We start from the raw sequence: 19,152 nt of genomic DNA, 5'->3' as shown, positions 1-19,152 counted from the left end.
GGGTGAGTAAGTACATCTGATTACTGAAGTACAAAGCATTGAAAGGATGTTGTCTTGAGCCTTTCATGTAGTCTTAATGGTGGCTTTTTTGTCAAATTTACCCATTTGCGGCATTGAAAGAGGCAGCTGCATTTAAGCTGGAGAGACGGTGCTTTTTCAAGAGTTCAGTGCATAGAAAGTTCTCAGCAGTATCTGCAGTTTACTAGTAGCCCCTGGTCTATTAAAACTGATGTGCCGCATTTGAGCCCATTGCTCTCAGTACTTGTGAACCCCTCTGGCTGATGATCTAATAAAGTGCTCTTACTGGACAATCTCTGATCAGCTACTTAAAAAAGAAGCTTGGGAGGAGGGGGCGGGAGGGAGAAGCCTCACAGGCAGTGAGACTCAGTGCAGGCTCAAGGCGAGACCAGAGTGGCTCAACTGAAAGGCTTGTCATGGCAATGAGCCGTGTGCAGTCGTTTGCCACGGGGTTTTTGGTTTGTATGCCCTAACCCCAAATTGTGGTTACATTTAGTTTTCTGCAAAGAACTCTAAGTTTTATTTAAAGTTAAATAAGAAGATTAGAAGTGCCTTTTTGAAATGTTACAATCCACCTTGCATTTGTTCCTTAAGTTATGGCCATTTGATTTCTGTAAAACCGAAAGTTCCCCATGTTAAAGCCAAAGGTCAGATAGATTTCATCTCTTGTGAACCTGGCAAAGAATCTGGTGGGGTCTGAATTTCGAAGACAGGGGTTTTTTGTTGTTGTTGTTTCTTTTTTTAATGGCCACCTGAAAAATCACTTCTCAAAACTTTTGAGAGTGTGTGAAAGTGTCATGAAAGCAGAGCAAACCTTACCAAGTTTGTGGGTTGACATTCTACATCACCTAGCAACCCCGTGGCTCAGCCAGATCTCTTGTCTACCCTTAGTTCTGTTTACAGACTATTCAAATGGTCCTTCGAAACCATGAAAGATATTCAGTTTCATTAGTACTATTCTCAAGGAGAAAATAATTAAAGTTAAATGAACAAACATTGCCTGGTGATGGTGTGAACTCCAATTCTGCTTTTAAGGATTCCGTTTGAGGCAGTTGCATAGATAGGTCAGTTTTAACAGTTGTTATTTGGTACCCGAAGGCATATTGTATTAAACCATACCAATAAATGCTGTTCTGCTAACAAACAAGCAAAGAATAAAAATACCTTTTAGATGAACTTGAGCAAAGAAAATGAATTTTTAAAAAATTGATTCTTAGCCCTGGGACATCAGAGTTGATTCGTGTGTGCACACTGAGAGAAGAAGGAAGAGAGCGAGGCACCTCTCTTTAACAGTGATTGATCACCGGCCTTCAAAGACTGGTCATCATAAAGAAAAGTATTGCAATCATATTCCATAGGACTGTGCTCGGGACAGAGTTGTTTAATTCAATTATTAACTCTGACAGTGCGATTACATGCACTGAGACCTACTTGAGTGCTTACATGAACCTGGTTTTGAAATTTGAGATTTAGCTAGAAGGAGCAAACTTTGTACATGTCCTTTTGCCCTGTAAGCACATTCCCTGAAAATTCATCTTAGCAATAGCCAAACACATGCTAGAGATCAGGATATTTTTTGAATTAATTAATAATCAATTATAATGAAAGTGCTTGACAAAACTATTTTATCTCATTAATAATGGTTTTTTCAGTTGTAAAAAAAATGCATTTGTTGCGAAGATTTTAGAAAACACAGAAACAAGAAGAAAACACTTAGATATAACCAGCGATGGCATTTTTTTTTTAGAGTATTTCCTTCCAGTAGGTTTTTTTTTTTTTCCCTTCTTCTTTGAACTTACTGGTAAAACTGAGGCTTGAATTTATTTTGAAGTATGCATATGTTGTTCTGTGTTCATAGGTAAGATGGTGTTTTTTGAGACAGCAACGCTAATGGAAATAATAAACACTCTTAAGGCTTCATCACTAAAATATTAATATAAACACTAGAGTAGCCATTTTACCATCTCATTACATTTGATTCTTTTCTGCCTTTTTCTTGTTGAAATGGCTATATGCCTGAACTGACATCCACTTATAACCATTCATGTTGCAAAGTCGGACATTCATCACAGTTGGAATATTACATCCCCAAGTCACTTGTAGCTTCACATAGGGAAAAAAATCTTTTATGAAAAGATTCATAATACAATAGAGATGAATGGAATGTGGAGAGAAAAATGCTTTCAGTTTCTCATATAACGTGAAAGCAGGGTAGCTATGGAATCTTGTGTTCTTATTATTTGTATTTTGTTAGATCTCTAACATCCACAGTACATGGCTGGGTTGCATGAGCTCTTTGTGCTTTGTTGACAGTTGACAGACAAAGCAAAATTATTCCTGAAGCAAGGTACTGTGTACTTAGTTGTGACCTATTACAGCCTAAGAATGTAGCTTGCTTTTGAGTTGGATGAATAGGGAGAGTATTTTATAGAATAGACTTGAATATACTAGGAGAGCTTTTTAGCTGCCCGTACAGAAAAATTCATGTCCTCCATTGAACTTTTTCCCCCCAAATGTAATTTTCCATATAAAGTCATTTGAAGTATATTTTCCCCCAGTTGCTTGCATGGAGACAATTGTAACTGTTCTAGTATTGTCCTACAGTGGTAAAATACAATTGATGGTAATTGTTGCCTCTCTGTGCTCACAGTGTGGCAGAAGATGGCTCACATGGGGCTCTTTAATGTACCTCAGGAACATCTTCTGATGCTCAAGCCCTGATTGCAAATTAAAATAGCAAGAATACGATTTTGGAATTGATGTGAAGCAAAGCAACCCAAGTCACTAATTTATCATGTAATACACAATTGCTGAGGTTGGAATTTGTCCACTTGTAGTGCTATTCTATGTGTTTCAATGAGGAGCGCTGTTTGTCTCTAACCTATCATAACAGTGTGGGAGTGCTCCATTATCCTTTCAGCAAACTGATGGCAGTCTGGTCCTTGCACAAATGATAAGATCAATAAGTTTCAAATAACTTGGATGAAATGACATGACTGTTCATTTAAAGAGATGTCTGACTTTAAAAATCAATTTTAATAATATTTAAAATTCTTACATTGACCGATGAGGTCCTTTCACCTTTGTTTTGTTTGATAATTCTAAAATATTTTTGTATTAACTTTGCTAACTAATTTATCTATTTATTTTTTCTGATTTGCTCTCTCATCTCCTACCTTGGCACCACTCTGAGACTTAATGATCACTTTTTGACATGCCAGCATGCTGCAGTGTAGAAGACTTAACTTTAAAAGCAAAATTATGTTCCTATGAAAACTTCCCCTGGAGATTTCAGGAAAAATTTTCCCCCCAGTTTTGGGTGCAAATGTGGGTCAGAAAGCAATTTGGGTTTTTTTTTGATATTTCTGGAAATCCCGAATCACAACATGTCATGGTTCAAAAGCAGCTGTGGGCCCATACTGTGCACTATGTGTAGGACCCATTTTTTTCTCGCAAGATATTCTTTTGAGTGCAAAAATGTGCTGGGAACCCCAAACCATTACCAAATGGTTTTGAAGGGGAGTGTGATAAAAACGCATATTGTTCGGACACAGGCTAGTTAATGGCCATTAATAAATACGAGTAATGATGTGATGAACTCTGAAATCCAAGTACCCATGCTGGCACACCTTGCCCTGGCACTGCGTTCCTGGAGAGCCGCTGCATGGCTGGCTTGTCTCTTGAAAATCTCAATGAGTCCCAAAATAAAGCAAACTCCACCTCCTTTTCCCTCACTAGCCATCCTGCTGTGTATAACTTCAGATCAAGTATACTTTTTGTCTAGGAAAACATGACAATTTCACTTATGTTGACTACATAGTTGTAATATTTTGCAGTCAAATTGAGAAGCAGCTCCACCCAATTTTACCATTTAACCATCACTGTAGTTTTCCGTTTTGTAATAACACTAGGTGGAAGCTGACCAGGCTCTTTCCTGATTCAAATTGTGCATCTTTAATGGTGCATTGTCAGCTTCAGCTCAGCAGTGACATTCCCCAATACTGCAAGCATACAGAGGGTGAAAAATAATAACCTCTTACATTGACTGAACACTTTTCTGAGTTTGATTTGATTCTCTGAACAACCCTAATAAGAGATGTATTATTATCTCTTATGCATGGGGAAACTGAGGCTCAGAGAAAGGTTCCCTGAGCTCTATTACACAGACTTACCCATGAATAAATGACAGAAAAGAAACTGCAATCAAGTGCATTTTTTTGTGACCTCATTTCTATGTTCTATGAGTATGATCCTTCAGGACACTGTCAAATTCAAAGCTGATTTTTCTCCCCCAGAGGATTTACCATCCTGCGAGGGAGGCAAAACCAGTGATAAAATAAGATTGTGAACGGCTGGTGCTGTGGCATGATGGGTATACACAGCCACTGCCTATAATGCTGGCATCCCATGTGGGTGCCAGTTCAGGTCTGGCTGCTGCAGTTCGAGTCCAGCGCCTTGCTATGTGCCTGAGAAAGTAACAGATGACCAAATGCCTGGGACTCTTTGTCCACGTGTGGGAGACCTGAAAAAGTTTCTGGCTTTGACCTGGTCCAGCTCCAGCCATTTGGGAAGTGAAAGAGTGGATAGAAGATCTCTGTCTTTTTCTGTCCTTTCTCTCTACAACTGTGTCCTTCCCATAAATAAATAAAATCTTTCAAAAAAAACAAAGCAGAATAGTTAGCAGGCAGTGTGGATCACTGTGTGTCAGGAGAAGTAGAAGGAAAAATCCCTGGGGCTTCAGAAAGTCTCCCCAAAGAGAAAGAGAACTGTTGCTGAAGTGATGGGCGCTTCAGGCACAGGTTCTCCAGCACAAACAGGAGGTGGAAAGAGGCATTCAGTATCTTGAAGGACAGCGACAAGACCAATCTGATGGGATGAACTGCGTGTCTTTAGAAAATGATGGGCAGTACGATGGCTTGCTTTGAGAGTGCTGGGATCCCATATGGGTGCTGGTTCATGCCCTGGTTTCTCCACTTCCCATCTACCTCCCTGCTTGTGGCCTAGGGAAGGCAGTCAAGGATGACCCAAAGCCTTGGGATCCAGCTCCCGTGTGGGAGACCTGGAGGAAGGTTCTGGCACTCCTGGTTCCTGTGGATCAGCTCAGCTCCGGCTGTTGCGTCCATTTGGGAATGAACTAGCGGATAGATATTCCTCTCTGTCTCTGCTTCTCTCTGTAAATCTGTCTTTCTGTTAAAAATAAATACTAGGGCCCGGCGGCGTGGCCTAGTGGCTAAAGTCCTCGCCTTGAAAGCCCTGGGATCCCATATGGGCGCCGGTTCTAATCCCGGCAGCTCCACTTCCCATCCAGTTCCCTGCTTGTGGCCTGGGAAAGCAGTCGAGGATGGCCCAAAGCTTTGGGACCCTGCACCAGCTTGGGAGACCCGGAAGAGGTTCCTAGTTCCCGGCTTCGAATCGGCTTGCATGGGCCCGTTGTGGCTCACCTGGGGAGTGAATCATCTGACGGAAGATCTTCCTCTCTGTCTCTCCTCTCTGTATATCTGGCTTTCCAATAATAATAAAATCTTAAAAAAAAATACTAACACTTAAATAAGAGACTGATGGAATTATGACTCCTTATGAAGGACTATACTATTGTAGCAACATGGGGAAAATCTGGCAGGGGGTGGGAGTTTGGGGGGGAATCCCAGTCTATACGAAATTGTACCACAAAATTCAAAATAAAAATAAAACAAAATCTTTTTAAAAAGAGAGAGAGGACAGGATATGGCTGTAGAGATTTGAAAGCCAGAGCAACATGTTTGTTCTGCATTGTCTATGTAGGATTGGGAATGGAAATACAGGGTCCTGGGAAGCTGTACTTGAACTTTCTATGCACTGCACTGAGTAGAGGACAGCATCAGGGAGACCAGCAAAGAGACTGCTGCAGTACAGCAACTTGGAGGTCTGGGCTGCTCTGAAGATGGGAATAATGAGATTATGAAGGAAACAAGTAGAAGCCAGTGTGCTGGTATAGCAAAGCTAAGCCTCTGCTTATGGCGCTGACATAACAAGTGGGCGCTGGTTCGTTTCCTGACTGCTCCGCTTCTGATCCATCTCTCCAGTTATGGTCTAGGAATGCAGTGGAGGCTGGCCCAACTCCTTGAGCTCCTATACTCATGTGCGACACTCCTAAGAAATTCTTGGCTGCTAGTTTCACAATGGCCCAATTCTTGCGGCCAATTGGGGAACTAACAAGTAGGTGGAAGATCTCTCCCCTTAACCTCTGTGTAACTTTCTATATAACTGTGCCTTTTGCACAAAAATAGATAAATCTGAAAATAAAGAGTGCTGGGCACAGTTGATAACTGATTGCAAATGAAGGAAAAAGGTTCCAACATGTATTTGGCTCAAGGACATGAGAACGACTGTATATTTTTCTCCAGAAAATTTTATGTCCTTTCCTTACTGTTTTTCATCAACTTTCTCCTTGTATTCATCTATTTAAAAGATATTTTTGAGAGCCTTTTGTGAATGACTTTTCCAGCCCGCGATACCATGTTGAATTCATCCTTCCAGAAAATACAAATGTACACAAATGAATAAGAGTTTGTATTTAAGGTGCAACTAACAGAAACGCCTCAGTTACAAGTGGAAATCGATCCCTTTTTAGCATGTGCAGATGGAAACCATTTTAGTTGAGGTCTCAGAAATATAATTTAGCAATCAGAACCAATCAGCATTTTACACAATTTCGTACACAATGATTTTAAGGAATTAGTGATATGCTGAGATTAAAGCAACAGGTGACAGAGCTTTGCATGTTCTGGTACAGGTTTGTTTTGCTCTTGCACCAGCTGCCTTCACCTCCTTTGAACTTCCTGGTTATGAAAGTGGTTCGGCTAGGTAACTGAAAACTTACTGCCCTTTTCCTGCTTTTTGTGACAATTTGCAATGTGGCATTACATAAGAACAGATTGGGATGACAAACATCTTTCTGGAAATTTGGGGAGTGAAAATAAGGTTTTTTTCTGGGGGATGACTCAAAGTAAGTATGTACACCATTCGTGTTTTGATTTCTTTTGTTTTCATCCCCTTTGAGAGGCAGAGTTAACTGTGAGATCTTGTAATGCAAAATCTCCCCCCCCCCCATTTTGGAATATTTTGAAAGACGTGGAATATTTGCTCTTCATAACACAAATGTTCCTTGAAAGTTAGATTTGGCATAGTCTGTTAAAATTTGTTTAGGGGACAGAGGGTTAACCCAATTGTCTGACAGAACTGACCTGCAGTAAATCCTGTATGGAGTATGATGAGGGTCTGTTCCCCAGAGAAGGGTTTTGTTTGAAATACACCATGATCGAAAGCTTAATTATCAAAGTAAAACAAGAGGTATAAAGAGTTAGAGGTTTGTAATGTTTTTTTCAGCCCCAGTTCCCTTCCCCGGAGTTATCAGCATGTTTAATTTCCATGCATAATAGCACTAGTTATTGTTGTCATTTGTAAAGGGAGATTAACAGATAGTAAGTACAAACAAACCCAAATAAGCACTGAATAGAGAGGTGACAATGAAAAAAAGACCTCTTTAATGTTAATTATAACTGGTAGGAAGTCTAGACAAATTATATTATCTCTGTTCTATATGATTTGAAAGGACATTGAGTCAGTAGCTTTGTCACAGATTGGGTTGGGTGTTTGCTTTAAAAGCAGGTGAAATGACAACTTTGCGTCTCCCCGTGGCAGCTCACCCAGTGAGTCATGAAGTTGTAGTAAATTGATGGCATCAAGTTTTGAAAACATCTGAAAAGAACTTCAGCTGTTTGAACACTTTATATTAGAATAATTTTAACTTCTAGGTTGTATTCTGGTGCTTAATAATTTCTTATCTCAAAACATGATAGTTGTTACCTGGCTGCTTGTTTGTGTTTTATGTTCTTTCAAATTGAATGAATTGTAATTGTGATTAGCAGTGTTAACTAGCTACATATTCCAAACCAGAGAAAGCCTCGAATATAAAATAAAATCTTAACAAGCCCACAGGGACAATAATGTGTTGATGGTTCGGTACTGCGTTTTTCAGTGACAGTGTGCTTGAATTTATCCATTCCTTCCTTAATGTGCTTATTGGTACTTACGGAAAGGACTGAGCTCACCTTTAATGTCTGTAGCCTGCATTGAAAATGTAATATCTGTTCACGTGGTCAGTGCCACTGCATTCCGCTGTCTCACCCATGCCTAAAACAGAGCCAGCCCAAGTCTCTTTATTTTAGTAATTCCAAGGCACTGGTTGTGGGTCACACTGTTATTTTAACAACTTTTTTGAAGCAAATACCCCATTAAACTACCTGCCGATTATAATCCAAAAATTCTAAAAATATTAGAATGTGAATATAAATGTCTCTTCGATCAAGAAAATGTGTTAATAGGCCCTAGGAATTGCAACACACATTTGCATGTGTGTTACAAGGAACCATATTCTGACTTTGCTGTGTTGGCGATGGTGTCTCTTAGGCATAACTCCATCTTTAATTGTATTGTTGAGCAATTTGTACTTATTTATAGTTATTACTACACAAGATGTTCCTTAGAGCTAAGTACTGAATTATGTTTAATCTTTCAGCATGTGGAACTCGCTTTCTTATTTACAGTGTAATTTCCTGAAACTCTGTGCCTGTGGATGCATTCCTCAGTTTGTCATATAGTTCCAGGTATATAATCATGGAGACTTGTTGAACTCCTAAGCTGGAACATTCAGGTTACATTTTAAAGTAGTATAGCCAAGGCCAACGCTAAGGCATAGTAGACTGAACTTTTGTCTGTGATGCTGACATGGCTTATGGGCACCAGTTGTCGACCCATCTGTTCTACTGCTGATGCAGCTCCCTGCTTGTGGCCTGGGAAAGCAGCAGAAGATGCCCTAGGTGCTTGGGCCCCTGTATCCATGTGGGAAACCCTGAAGAAGCTCCAGGCTCCTTTCACCCTCCCCCCATTGGCCCAGCTCTGGCCATTGCAACTGCCTGGGGAGTAGACCAATGAGTGGAAGACTGCTGTCTTAAATACCTCCTTCTCCCTCTCTAAGTCTGCTTTTCAAATAAAAACAAAATAAATCTTTAAAAAATAATATAGTAGATTAGCTCAGTGAATTCAGGTAGGAATGAAGCTTACGGTGAATGGATTGGATGAATTTTGTATTCCTTAATGGGAGCATGATTGGCATCAGAGTTCTCCAGTGTGCCATCCTTTTGTGTGGAAGCCTTAAAGGAGCCAGCTCTGAGTCTCGATCTTTGCCTTCATTGGGTTGAGGCTGCTTCTGGGAATAGCTTGTTCTAGGTAATGCCTGGGGTGATAGCATGTGGAAGCAGCGGGCCGAGCAGCGGTAAGCAGCACTCGTGTGAATGCTGCTTTTGCTCGCTCTAGAAGTAGGAAAGAATTGTGTTGCTGAGCCCCCCCCCCGCCCCGTTTTTTTCAAGGGTTTATTTTTACTGGAAAGACAGAGTTTAAGAGAGAGGGAGAGAGGCCAGGGTCCTCCATCCACTGATTTACTCCCCAAATGGCTGCAGTGAAGAGTTCTAAAGGGCCAGAAGTGGGCAGTGGCTATTTCAAGTCTCAGTGACATAGCCATTAGTTGGAGTTGTCCTTGAAAACATTGTACGCAGTTTTATGCCTGCAAAGAACATGTACAGGAGAATCTTCATGACAAGTCATGCTGTATAGCTGGTTCTGAGTACTTTAAACACTAACTTTGATGTGGCCACCCGACAAGGTAAGTAGCATTGGTGTACTGGTTTAATGGAGGGGACTGCGGGCAGGAACTGTGTAAATAGCCTGCATCCGTTCAGCTGTTGGTGTGGCCATTCATTTCTGTGTGGTAAACTCTTCATTTTGAAATGGTCTTTACCAGCAGAGTCCCCATGGTGTACATTCTGTCAGTGATACAGGTAGCACTGGCAAGCTTTGATAATGTTACTAAGTTTAGACTTTCCTTCTAACCCAAGAGAACAAGATTGTGATTTTTTTTTTTAACTTACGGAGTGCCCTAACTTCTACATCTGAGGCATAGATTAGATCAGCATTTCAGGAGAATGGGTTAACTAGAGCAAATTTTGGATTCTCTAGAGAAGGTTTGAAAAAGAAGGGTTTCTGACTTGTGTTTGAAATGGTGGTGATTCGACTGGAGTTTCCTCTGTTTTTTCTCTGCAGGGCTGGTTGATATGTGAAGAGCCAATGTGTCACGGTCGAACTCGGCACCTTCCCCTCCAGTTCTCCCGAAATGGACCTCTCTGCCCAGCTTGCATGAAAGCCACGCTCAGACCTGAGGTAAGTCTCAGTGGGGGGCACTGTTTAGGCATGTCTGAGCCTTGCGCTTAACCTGCTGTGAAGAAATCCTGCTATTGCACACACACGAAAATACCCAGACTTCTAAATGATACATGAGTTTTGTTTTTTCTGTATGCCATGATTTATAGTTAAGTGGGCATACTCTGGTTTCTCTTAAGATTGTATACGTCTTTTGCCTTTTACTATAGTGAAGTGGGAACCTGACTAGTTCTCTTTTGGTTATTCATATTATTTATTTTTAGGTTTTTAAATTTATTTTAGTTTTGATGATGTTTACATAGTTAAGAAGGATGAATGCCCATAGGGACCACAGGTCAGGGTGGGGAACGTCGAGGAATGGGGGCAAGCGGATGAGACAGCTGTTTCCAATCTCCTTGTTAACCTTCCTATATCGGGAAAGTGGGGAGAGAAGGGCAGAGGGCCGCTCCCAGCAGCTCAACTGTATCAGTTCCCAGGGATGGGGGATGACCACCCGATGTCATCCCAGTGTCCCGAAGGTGGAATGTGTTCTGAGGATTCTGCTCAAGTGGTGTTCGTAGTTCGGAAATGCTGTTGATTTCGTTGCTGCAAGGATGAGGAAGTACTCCCAAGGTCCATTGGTGACATAATCCACCTTAGATTCTCCGCTCGCCCAGGTACTCACTGTCAAGGTTCGATCAGGAGAACTGTCCAATTTTTCTGCCCTCCATGGTGCTGCACATCCTTTGTAGGCCTCAATGAACTGATTGTCGTATCCCCCATGTACATCTGGGCATGCCATCCACTGCACCATCTTCAACAACCATGGAGGCCCAGTTCTGACTCATGCACTCCACAGTCAGACCACAGATCCTGTGATTTTTCCTGTGGTTGGAGTTCTGAGTCCAGTGGTCCAGCTGGGCGGGGGGGGGGGGGGGGGTCCGCAAAGTAACCTCACCAGATGTGAGCACAGATCTGACTCCAGTTTCTTCGGAATTTTTGGAATGCTACATCATAGTGACAGAAAAAAAAAGAGGTTCTGTTCTTTTGTAGAGTTTGCTGTTGTCTTCAGATTGACCCCTTTGTAAGAGCCTGAGGGCTTCCCAGACTCCTACCCCGGAGGCTCGGTTTGGGGGTGTTACACTTTTGGGGAGATAGAGTTGTTTAAAGTAGCCACAGGTTAGTGTTTGCCGTGCTTTTCCTTTCACTGGGAACCAGACGGGAGGGAAAGGCCCTTGGTCACCTATGACCCTGGTCACTGAAATGCCATCCTCTCCTGCTTCTTCTGAGCATCAGCAACCCAAGCAGCACTTCCCCAAGAGCGTTTCCAGGTCTTCTGAGCTCAGAATATTTTATGACCCAATACCTCGGGCAGTAGTTGAACCAGCCAAGGCCGAGCAAATATACTTGGTTGAGGATCTTTTGGTGCTTGTAATATGGCAACAAGCTGTCTACCTTGCAAGTAAGGAAATATATAATGTGCTTTACTTTCAAATTTATCCGGCCCATGGATTTGTAAGATTTTTTGTGAGAAGGTGAGACTTCAAAACATATCCTTTTTTTTTTTAAGATAATACCCATTATTCTACAAAATTTGGCTGTAAATCTAAACGACAAGCGGCTGCCACCTTCCATTGTATATTATATACTCTTTTTTTTAGTATCCCCATACATATTTTTAATGGCACAGTTACGATGAAAATATGATTTTGTATCATGTTTACTTTGTCAAGTATTTTTCTGTGTTGCTATTTCATTTTCATACCAAAATTTCATTTTTTAATGCAGAATTAATTTAGAATTTTTGTATTTTTTTATTTGAAAGTCAGATATATAGGGAGTGCCCTTTTATTATGTCTACTGAGAATTTTGTAATAAATATTTTCCTGCCTTAAAGATTCTTTTCTGGATTTGAAATGTTCCTTTAGGGTAAATTCTTGTCAGTGTACACATCACAGTACATAGATGTAATGTGACCATGATTCAAACCACCGAATGCCTTTCCTTATGGACTGTCCCAGCTTTTACTGGCCACTAGGACTTCAGGATTAGACCATTCTTCACAACCTTGGCAACATTTGGAAATTAGCATTGCTTTGCTTGTAATTAATTTGATAATTGTGATATATTCCCTGCCTTATTTTGTTTTTCCTTTGATAATTAACCAGGTAGAGTATGAATTCTTTTTTAAATGTGAAATGTGAGAATTAACTGTCATAGCGAGTTCTTTTTACATCATTCTTATCTCAAGCCTTTGCATCAGCAGATACGGAAAAAGAGCAGAGGTGTATATACTTAGTGTGAATCATCAATCCAGTTGTAGGATGTAGGGGAGTCACCTTGCCTTGTGAGCTGATGCTGCCTTTGAGGCTTTTTGAGTATCTTAGCTCATCAAGTCAAGTTCAGTGGTGACTGAATTCTTAGAAAGTCAGTTTTTATTCCATTCCTGGCGAGGGAACGTAAAATGAAAGTATGTTGTTAATAGATCAATAAGAAGCTGGTGTTGTGCAGTGAGATAAGCTGCGACATGAATTGTCAGCCATGTGGGTGTTAGTTCAGATCCAGGCTCCTCTGCTTCGTTCCAGCTCTTTGCTAATGATGGCATCTTGGAAAAAAAAAATATTTTTGTTGGAGAGGCTGATTTACAGAGTGAAGGAGATACAGAGAGAAAGATTTTTGTCTGCTGGTTATTTCCCCAAGCCTGGTGTCAGGTCTCCCACGCGGGTGCAGGTTCCCAAGGCTTTGGTACTATCCTCGACTGCTTTCCCAGGCCACAGGCAGGGAACTGGATGGGAAGTGGAGCAGCCAGGACACAACTCAGTACGCATATGGGATCCCATAGCACATTGCTAGGTGAGGACTTTAGCCACTAGGTAACCACAGGAAGCCCGAGATGTGGGCATCTTTCTTAATGACTACATCATAGAACCACTCCAAATTATCCCTTTAAGAATATAGAGAAGCCTTATTTTTAAAAATTAATTAATTCATTTGAGAGACAGAACTGTCATGTGCTAGTTCACTCCCCAAATGCCTACCACAGCCCCATGATTAGGGCTCAAGCCAGCAGCTGGAAAGTGGGGCCAGGTCCTTCTAGCAGCTGGCAAGCCTTGAGCTGCTTGGGCCTTCGGTGCTGCCTCCCAGTGTCTGCATGAGCGGGAAGCTGGAGTCAGGAGCCATTGCTGGGACCTGTGCTGCCTAAGCATCTTAACCACTAGGACAAATGCTTGCCCCTTATTATCCTTCTTATAGTTCGTGGACAGACATAAGCATTTCAGAGTGACTTATTTTTATTTTCCTTATATCTTTGTCCTCAAAGCTGTGACATTTAGTCACGTATTTATAAAGGTTATCATCTTTTCTTCCCAGGGTAAAACTTTCAAAGACTAGCTTAACAGGGCATTTTGCCACTCAAGATATGATCCTCTTGGTCTCAAGGCATCTCTCTCTGTTGGTGATACTGTCCTTGGCCATTCCTTATAGGACATTGACAGTGGGACTCGCTGTCTCTTGTGTATGACATCTTATATCTATTTGTGTGGTTCCTAGGGTTTCTCTCTTGTGAGGAAAATTATGTATCTTTCCTGAGATAGTTTCGAATAAGCTCCAAAACAGTTGTTCAGTGGACAGAATCATTGTAAGTATGCTGTGGTTTTCCATACTGTCTCATTATGCTCACTTCGTTCTTAAGTTCTCAGTTGTTGGTTCTCAGTCAGACATTTTTTTAATTTAATAATTACTAGCCACCTACCATACCTTAGATACTTTGTTAGGTGCTGTGGACCTGTTAATGAGAAGGGTGTTTTCTTCTTTATAAAACCGGTTTAGCATTATGTAATTATAAAAGCTTGGTATCTGCGAACAAAAATTCGGCACTTGTAAATGAATATCAAACATGCCTCAGGTTAGTCTAGTGGGAGCTCTAATGATATTACTCCAGGTTAATGGTGAAGTACTTGCCTCTGGATGTTCCAGTTTCTTCGCACAACAAAACTCCTCGTTAGTCCTGGCTTTCAGTGGATTGAGTACTGTGCAGGATTGCAATGTGAAAGCTGTGAGAAGACTGGAACATTCTTGTTCCCGCATTGTAGATGTGTCTCTTCTTTCTTGGATACTTAAAAAATACACTCAGATGTATATGAATAATCAATATACTGTTCTTAGACTGATAGGAACTTAACAATGGATGAGTTGCTGGTCGTTAAAATGTTCTTTGACTACTGTCTGCTGCATAAGAGGTGCATAGCATGGAAAGGAAAACTTTGATGCTTATTGAAGTTACTGAACAGATAGGTAACCCTTCTTCACACTAGTGGATAGAAACAGGACATACCCTAGATGGACAGTAAATATTTTAATATTTAATATTTTCTTATTTCCAGGGTATTGTTTCAGCTTTTAACTGGAAACGTGTATGCATGTGAACTGAACCATAGGGGATCCTTTATTATGTAATTAACCAAAACCAAAGCTTTAATTTGTGTGTGTGTGTGTGTGTGTATATATATATATATATTTTTTTAATCTACTGTTTTGCACTGTAATACTTAAGTTTCAAACCAGGTTATTCTTTCCTTATTAACATCCGTATTCTTGGGCCCAGAGCAGTAGCCTAGTGGCTAAATCCTCACCTTGCATGTGCCAGGATCCCATATGGGCACCAGTTTGTGTTCTGGCTGCTCCACCTCCCTTCCTACTCCTTGCTTGTACCTGGGGAAGCAATAGAGGATGGCCCAAAGCCTTGGGACCCTGCACCCATGCGGGAAACCCAGAAGAAGCTCCTGGCTCCTGGCTCTTGGCTTTGGATCGGCATAGCTCCAGCTGTTGCAGCCACTTGGGGAGTAAACCAGCAAATGGATGATCTTTCTCCTTGTATGTCCTCTGTGTGTATCTGCCTTTCCTATAAAAATAAGTAAGTCTTTTTTTTAAAAGTCCACATCTTTTGTGTAAAGCTAAGAAAATGTCTACACGTAACTCTCCGGGCCATGGTAGCAATACTTTTTGAAGTTTTACAGCCTCTAGAATAGAATTGTTGTGGTGAAAGCCTTTGTTTAGTTATTTAGTCAAGTGAATTTCTCGAAGGCCACTTTTGAGGCAAGCAGAGATGTGACTTCCCGTCCTGTTTTACAATAACCCCAATGTTTCACACATTATCCTCACTTGCAAGATCGTTGGTGTTTTATAATGGCTGATGACTTATCCTGCTGCTTGAGTTGTTTGTTCCGTATTGGGGTGCCTGAGTTTGCTACTTCACTCTGGTTCCTGCTTCCTGCTAGTGCATCCCCTGAGGGGCAGGATTCCTGTCATCCCACATGGGACACCTACAGTAAATTCCTGGCTACTGACTTTGCCTAGGCAAGCCCCAGATATATGTGAGCATTTGGAGACTAAAGCAGTTGATGGGAACTGTCCGTCTCGCTTCTTCTCAAATAAAAAAGGCTTTTTTTTTTTCTTTTTAAAATTTCATGTGTTTTTATTGGAAAGAAAGATTTACACAGAGGAGAGACTGAGAGAAAGATCCTGCATCTGCTTGTTCCATCCCCAGATGACCTCAGTGGCCCGAGCTGAGCTAATCCAAAGCCAGGAGCCAGGAGCTTCTTCCGGGTCTCCCACGCGGGTGCAGGGTCCCAAGGCTTTGGGCCGTCCTCAACTGCCTTCCCAGGCCATAAGCAGGGAGCTGGATGGGAAGTGTAAAAGCCAGGATACGAACAACTGCCCATATGGGATCCCAGTGCATGCGAGGTGAGGGCCCAACCACTGAGCCATCGTGCCAGGCCTAAATAAAAAGTATTGAAAACTGTTTTGTGATAGAACATGTGTATCATACAGAAAACTTATTCTTTAAGGGAAAAAGGCAGTAGGAAAGTTGTACTCGTCATATGTTAATTCAAGATGGTTGTGGTCAAAGTGTTGATTTGATGAATACATAAGGAATACTCAGAATATTATCAGGCTGTCTTGGCAGTATCTTGTTACAGCATGAGTGTGCGTGAAAACTGTAGTCTTTTTTTCTAAAGCTCTTTCTTAAAGATTTATTTATAATTGTCGTCTCTGAAAGCATTATGCCTACCTGTGATGTACAAGAAGAAAGTGTTAGAACTATAATGGAAAGTCTTAAAAATGTCTGTGTGTAGTCATCAGTCTCCAGTAGAGAATGGGGTTTCACTAAAGGATCCTTTGACGTTGTTTGTGATTTTTATTTGCCACTTTGTTGCAAAGAGATTACTAGATTCTGTATACAGCTTCACTTACCACAGAGCAAATTCTTGTCCTTCAGTAAACTATTGTCACTCTTTTCAAAATTGTGGTGGGAAGCATGTAACATAAACCATCTTAAAATGAATGGTGCAGTAACACTTGCAATGTTGTATAACCACCACCTCTATTTAGTTCCAAACATTTTCATCACCCTAAAAGAAAGCCCACACCTGTTAACCTGTCGGAGCCCCTCCTTCCTCCTGAAAACCCTATTCTGCTTTCATAGAAGTGGAGGATATGATATGTGATCTTCTGCATTTCGATAGTTGTTTCCTAACCCCATGTTGTTAAGTTCCATCTTTGAATCAGTATTTAATTGTTGGTTATGGTCGAATTATATTCCGTTGAATAGACATGCAACTAAGTCTTTATCCATTTATCCATTGATGAGCATTTGGGTTGTTACTTTCAATGTACCTTTAAAGTGTACTTTATTTTTTTATTAGGTTAAAGGATCTTATATTTAGACAGAGTATTTCCTCTCATTCATTGTTTCTACTGCAGCTGAAAGGTCCTACACAAAAGTAGACAACCCCTTTTCTTTTGCGTTCAGTCAGCATTTAGCATCTGTTGTATGCCTGTTTTATAAGAACCTCTTAGGTGTTCTAAGGTATCTGACTCCCATAGCTTCCTCCTGCTAGAACTAACATCTATAGATTTTCAGCTGTTCTTCCAGGGATGTGCTTTGGGAATAGTTGTCTTCGTTCAGAATTGGTGTCCCAGTAAAGCGAGAAGACCAAAACTTCATGTAGTGTTTCAAGTGATGTCGCTAGTGCTGATGCAGGGCAGAGTAAACCTGCTCCTGCTGCCTCTTCTGCTTAGTAAAGTTCTTGTAAGCTGTTCAGGTTTGTGTTGCCTTTCTTTGTATCTATCCTCACAAGGCTTTTCAGTTTGAGCATTTTGAAGACTAAAACATGTCGAATTTTTTGCACATGTCACTTGCAAAGTCATGTCTTAACATTTTTGTAGAGCCAAATGAATTATTTACATCTCCCTCCATGAGGGTAGTATATTAACAAAATTTTGCTAGCTATGTGGCTTAAAATAACAGAAGTATATATGTTCTAGTTCTCGAAGCTAGAAGCTCGAAATCCAAGTGTTGTCAGGGCCATTCTTTGAAAGCAGTAGAAGAGGATTTTTTTTCTTCATCTAGCATGTGCTAATCCTTGGCATTCTGTGCTTTTGTAGATGTGTCATACCTATCTGTTTCTGCCATCTTGTCCCTGTGTGCCTCTATATCTAAGAACGCCAGGCATATTGCCTTCAGGCCCAAGATGACACCATCCTAACCTGATCTTAACCAAAAGGCTGGGAAACGATTCTGCTGAAGTTGTGTTTTGAAATAAGGCTATAGCCACAGGTACTAAGGGGCAGAGCTTCAACGTATCTGTTTGGAGAAGTAAATCGTTTCATAATAAGTAGTTATGGAGACCAAAACTAGCAGCAGGTTAAGCAGTTTAATTCTTTAGGAAACATTAGGGTTTTTTTTTTTTTTTTAATCACATGAATACATACAGGACTGTGCAGGATTGCTCTTGTAGCTCAAAGATATACAGGCTCTTTCCTCATGTCTCCATCGTGCTTGGTGCCAGGTTTCCATCCTCAGAGTCACAGCCCGGGTCAAGGAGGCTGTCCAGGTTTCTTTAGCTATTCTAGGCTATCAGTGGTAAAAAGTGAGGAATCAAAAGGACGTGCTTTAAGTCTGCTTCTGAAACAACTTTAAACAAGTCCCGCCCATGACTTAGATTTCCTGAGCCGTACATTAGCCACATGGAGATGCCCGCTGTTTGTTACCAGAAAGGAGTGCACTGGCTACGGAGGCTAATCAACCTTCTGCAACAGACCTTGCAGTGAACCCTCCTGAATCTCTACTTGCTGGCTTTGTCCCCAGTGCCCCATTGGATCCTGATTCAGTAAACACACAGCCTTTTGGCTGCTATAGTTACAGTTCCATGATAAGCCTTCTTTTTTGTCTTCAAAATATTGACTAAAATGTCAAAGTGCATTTATGCACCTAGCAGTAGACAGGCTCCTCCTTCTGGGTGGATGCTGCTCCCATGTAATCGGCATCCTTTGTATAGGGTTTTTCTACCAATTGCCAGTCCTCTTTGCTTCAGCTTAAAATTCTCCACAAGGATTCCTCCAACACTCTTGACCGGATGATGATGGTCTTATGTTTTTATAATCTCCATGGCCCTGGACTTAGAAATTATGGGGTCCAAACCCTTCGAACATCAGGTACTTTAACCAGTACATTGAAAAAAAATCTTTACTTCTAGACCTTCTACCCCAGAAGCCAGTTACTCAAGAAGAGGGATCATGTGATTGTTTTAAAAATATGATTGGGATAATTGGTACCAGGAGTAAGTATATATGATTCTATGTAATGATCCTGGTCAAAGAGTTTTGAATAAGTGTGGGAGTGGTAAGACAGGGCCATCCATTATAATAAATCAAGGAATGTAGTGTTGCTTGCTGAGAAATACTAATTAATTGGAGGTGTAAAAGTAGTCACTGTAACATGCATGTAAAAGACATTAGAGGAAAAAGAGTTGGTTTAGCGGTTAAGATGCCTACAGCCTGTATTAGAGTGATTGGGTTCAGTATCCAGATGTGGCCCTGATTCCTACTTTCTTTCAATTG

At 41.0% G+C, this 19,152-nt stretch overlaps 1 protein-coding gene across 4 annotated transcripts in view; it reads left to right on the top strand.

Annotated features, from left to right (window-relative positions):
• POLA1 (DNA polymerase alpha 1, catalytic subunit) overlaps positions 1-19,152 on the top strand; it is a 297,480-nt gene that overhangs the window by 182,110 nt on the left and 96,218 nt on the right. For all 4 annotated transcript variants that reach the window (XM_058659192.1, XM_058659191.1, XM_058659190.1 and 1 more), the window contains one exon: positions 10,156-10,272. In XM_058659192.1, coding sequence (XP_058515175.1) covers positions 10,156-10,272 — 117 coding nt within the window. The remainder of the gene's footprint in view (positions 1-10,155; positions 10,273-19,152) is intronic.

The sequence above is a fragment of the Ochotona princeps genome, chromosome X, assembly GCF_030435755.1.
Source record: "Ochotona princeps isolate mOchPri1 chromosome X, mOchPri1.hap1, whole genome shotgun sequence".
NCBI lineage: Eukaryota > Metazoa > Chordata > Mammalia > Lagomorpha > Ochotonidae > Ochotona > Ochotona princeps.
This window is presented reverse-complemented; position numbering and strand designations above follow the sequence as displayed.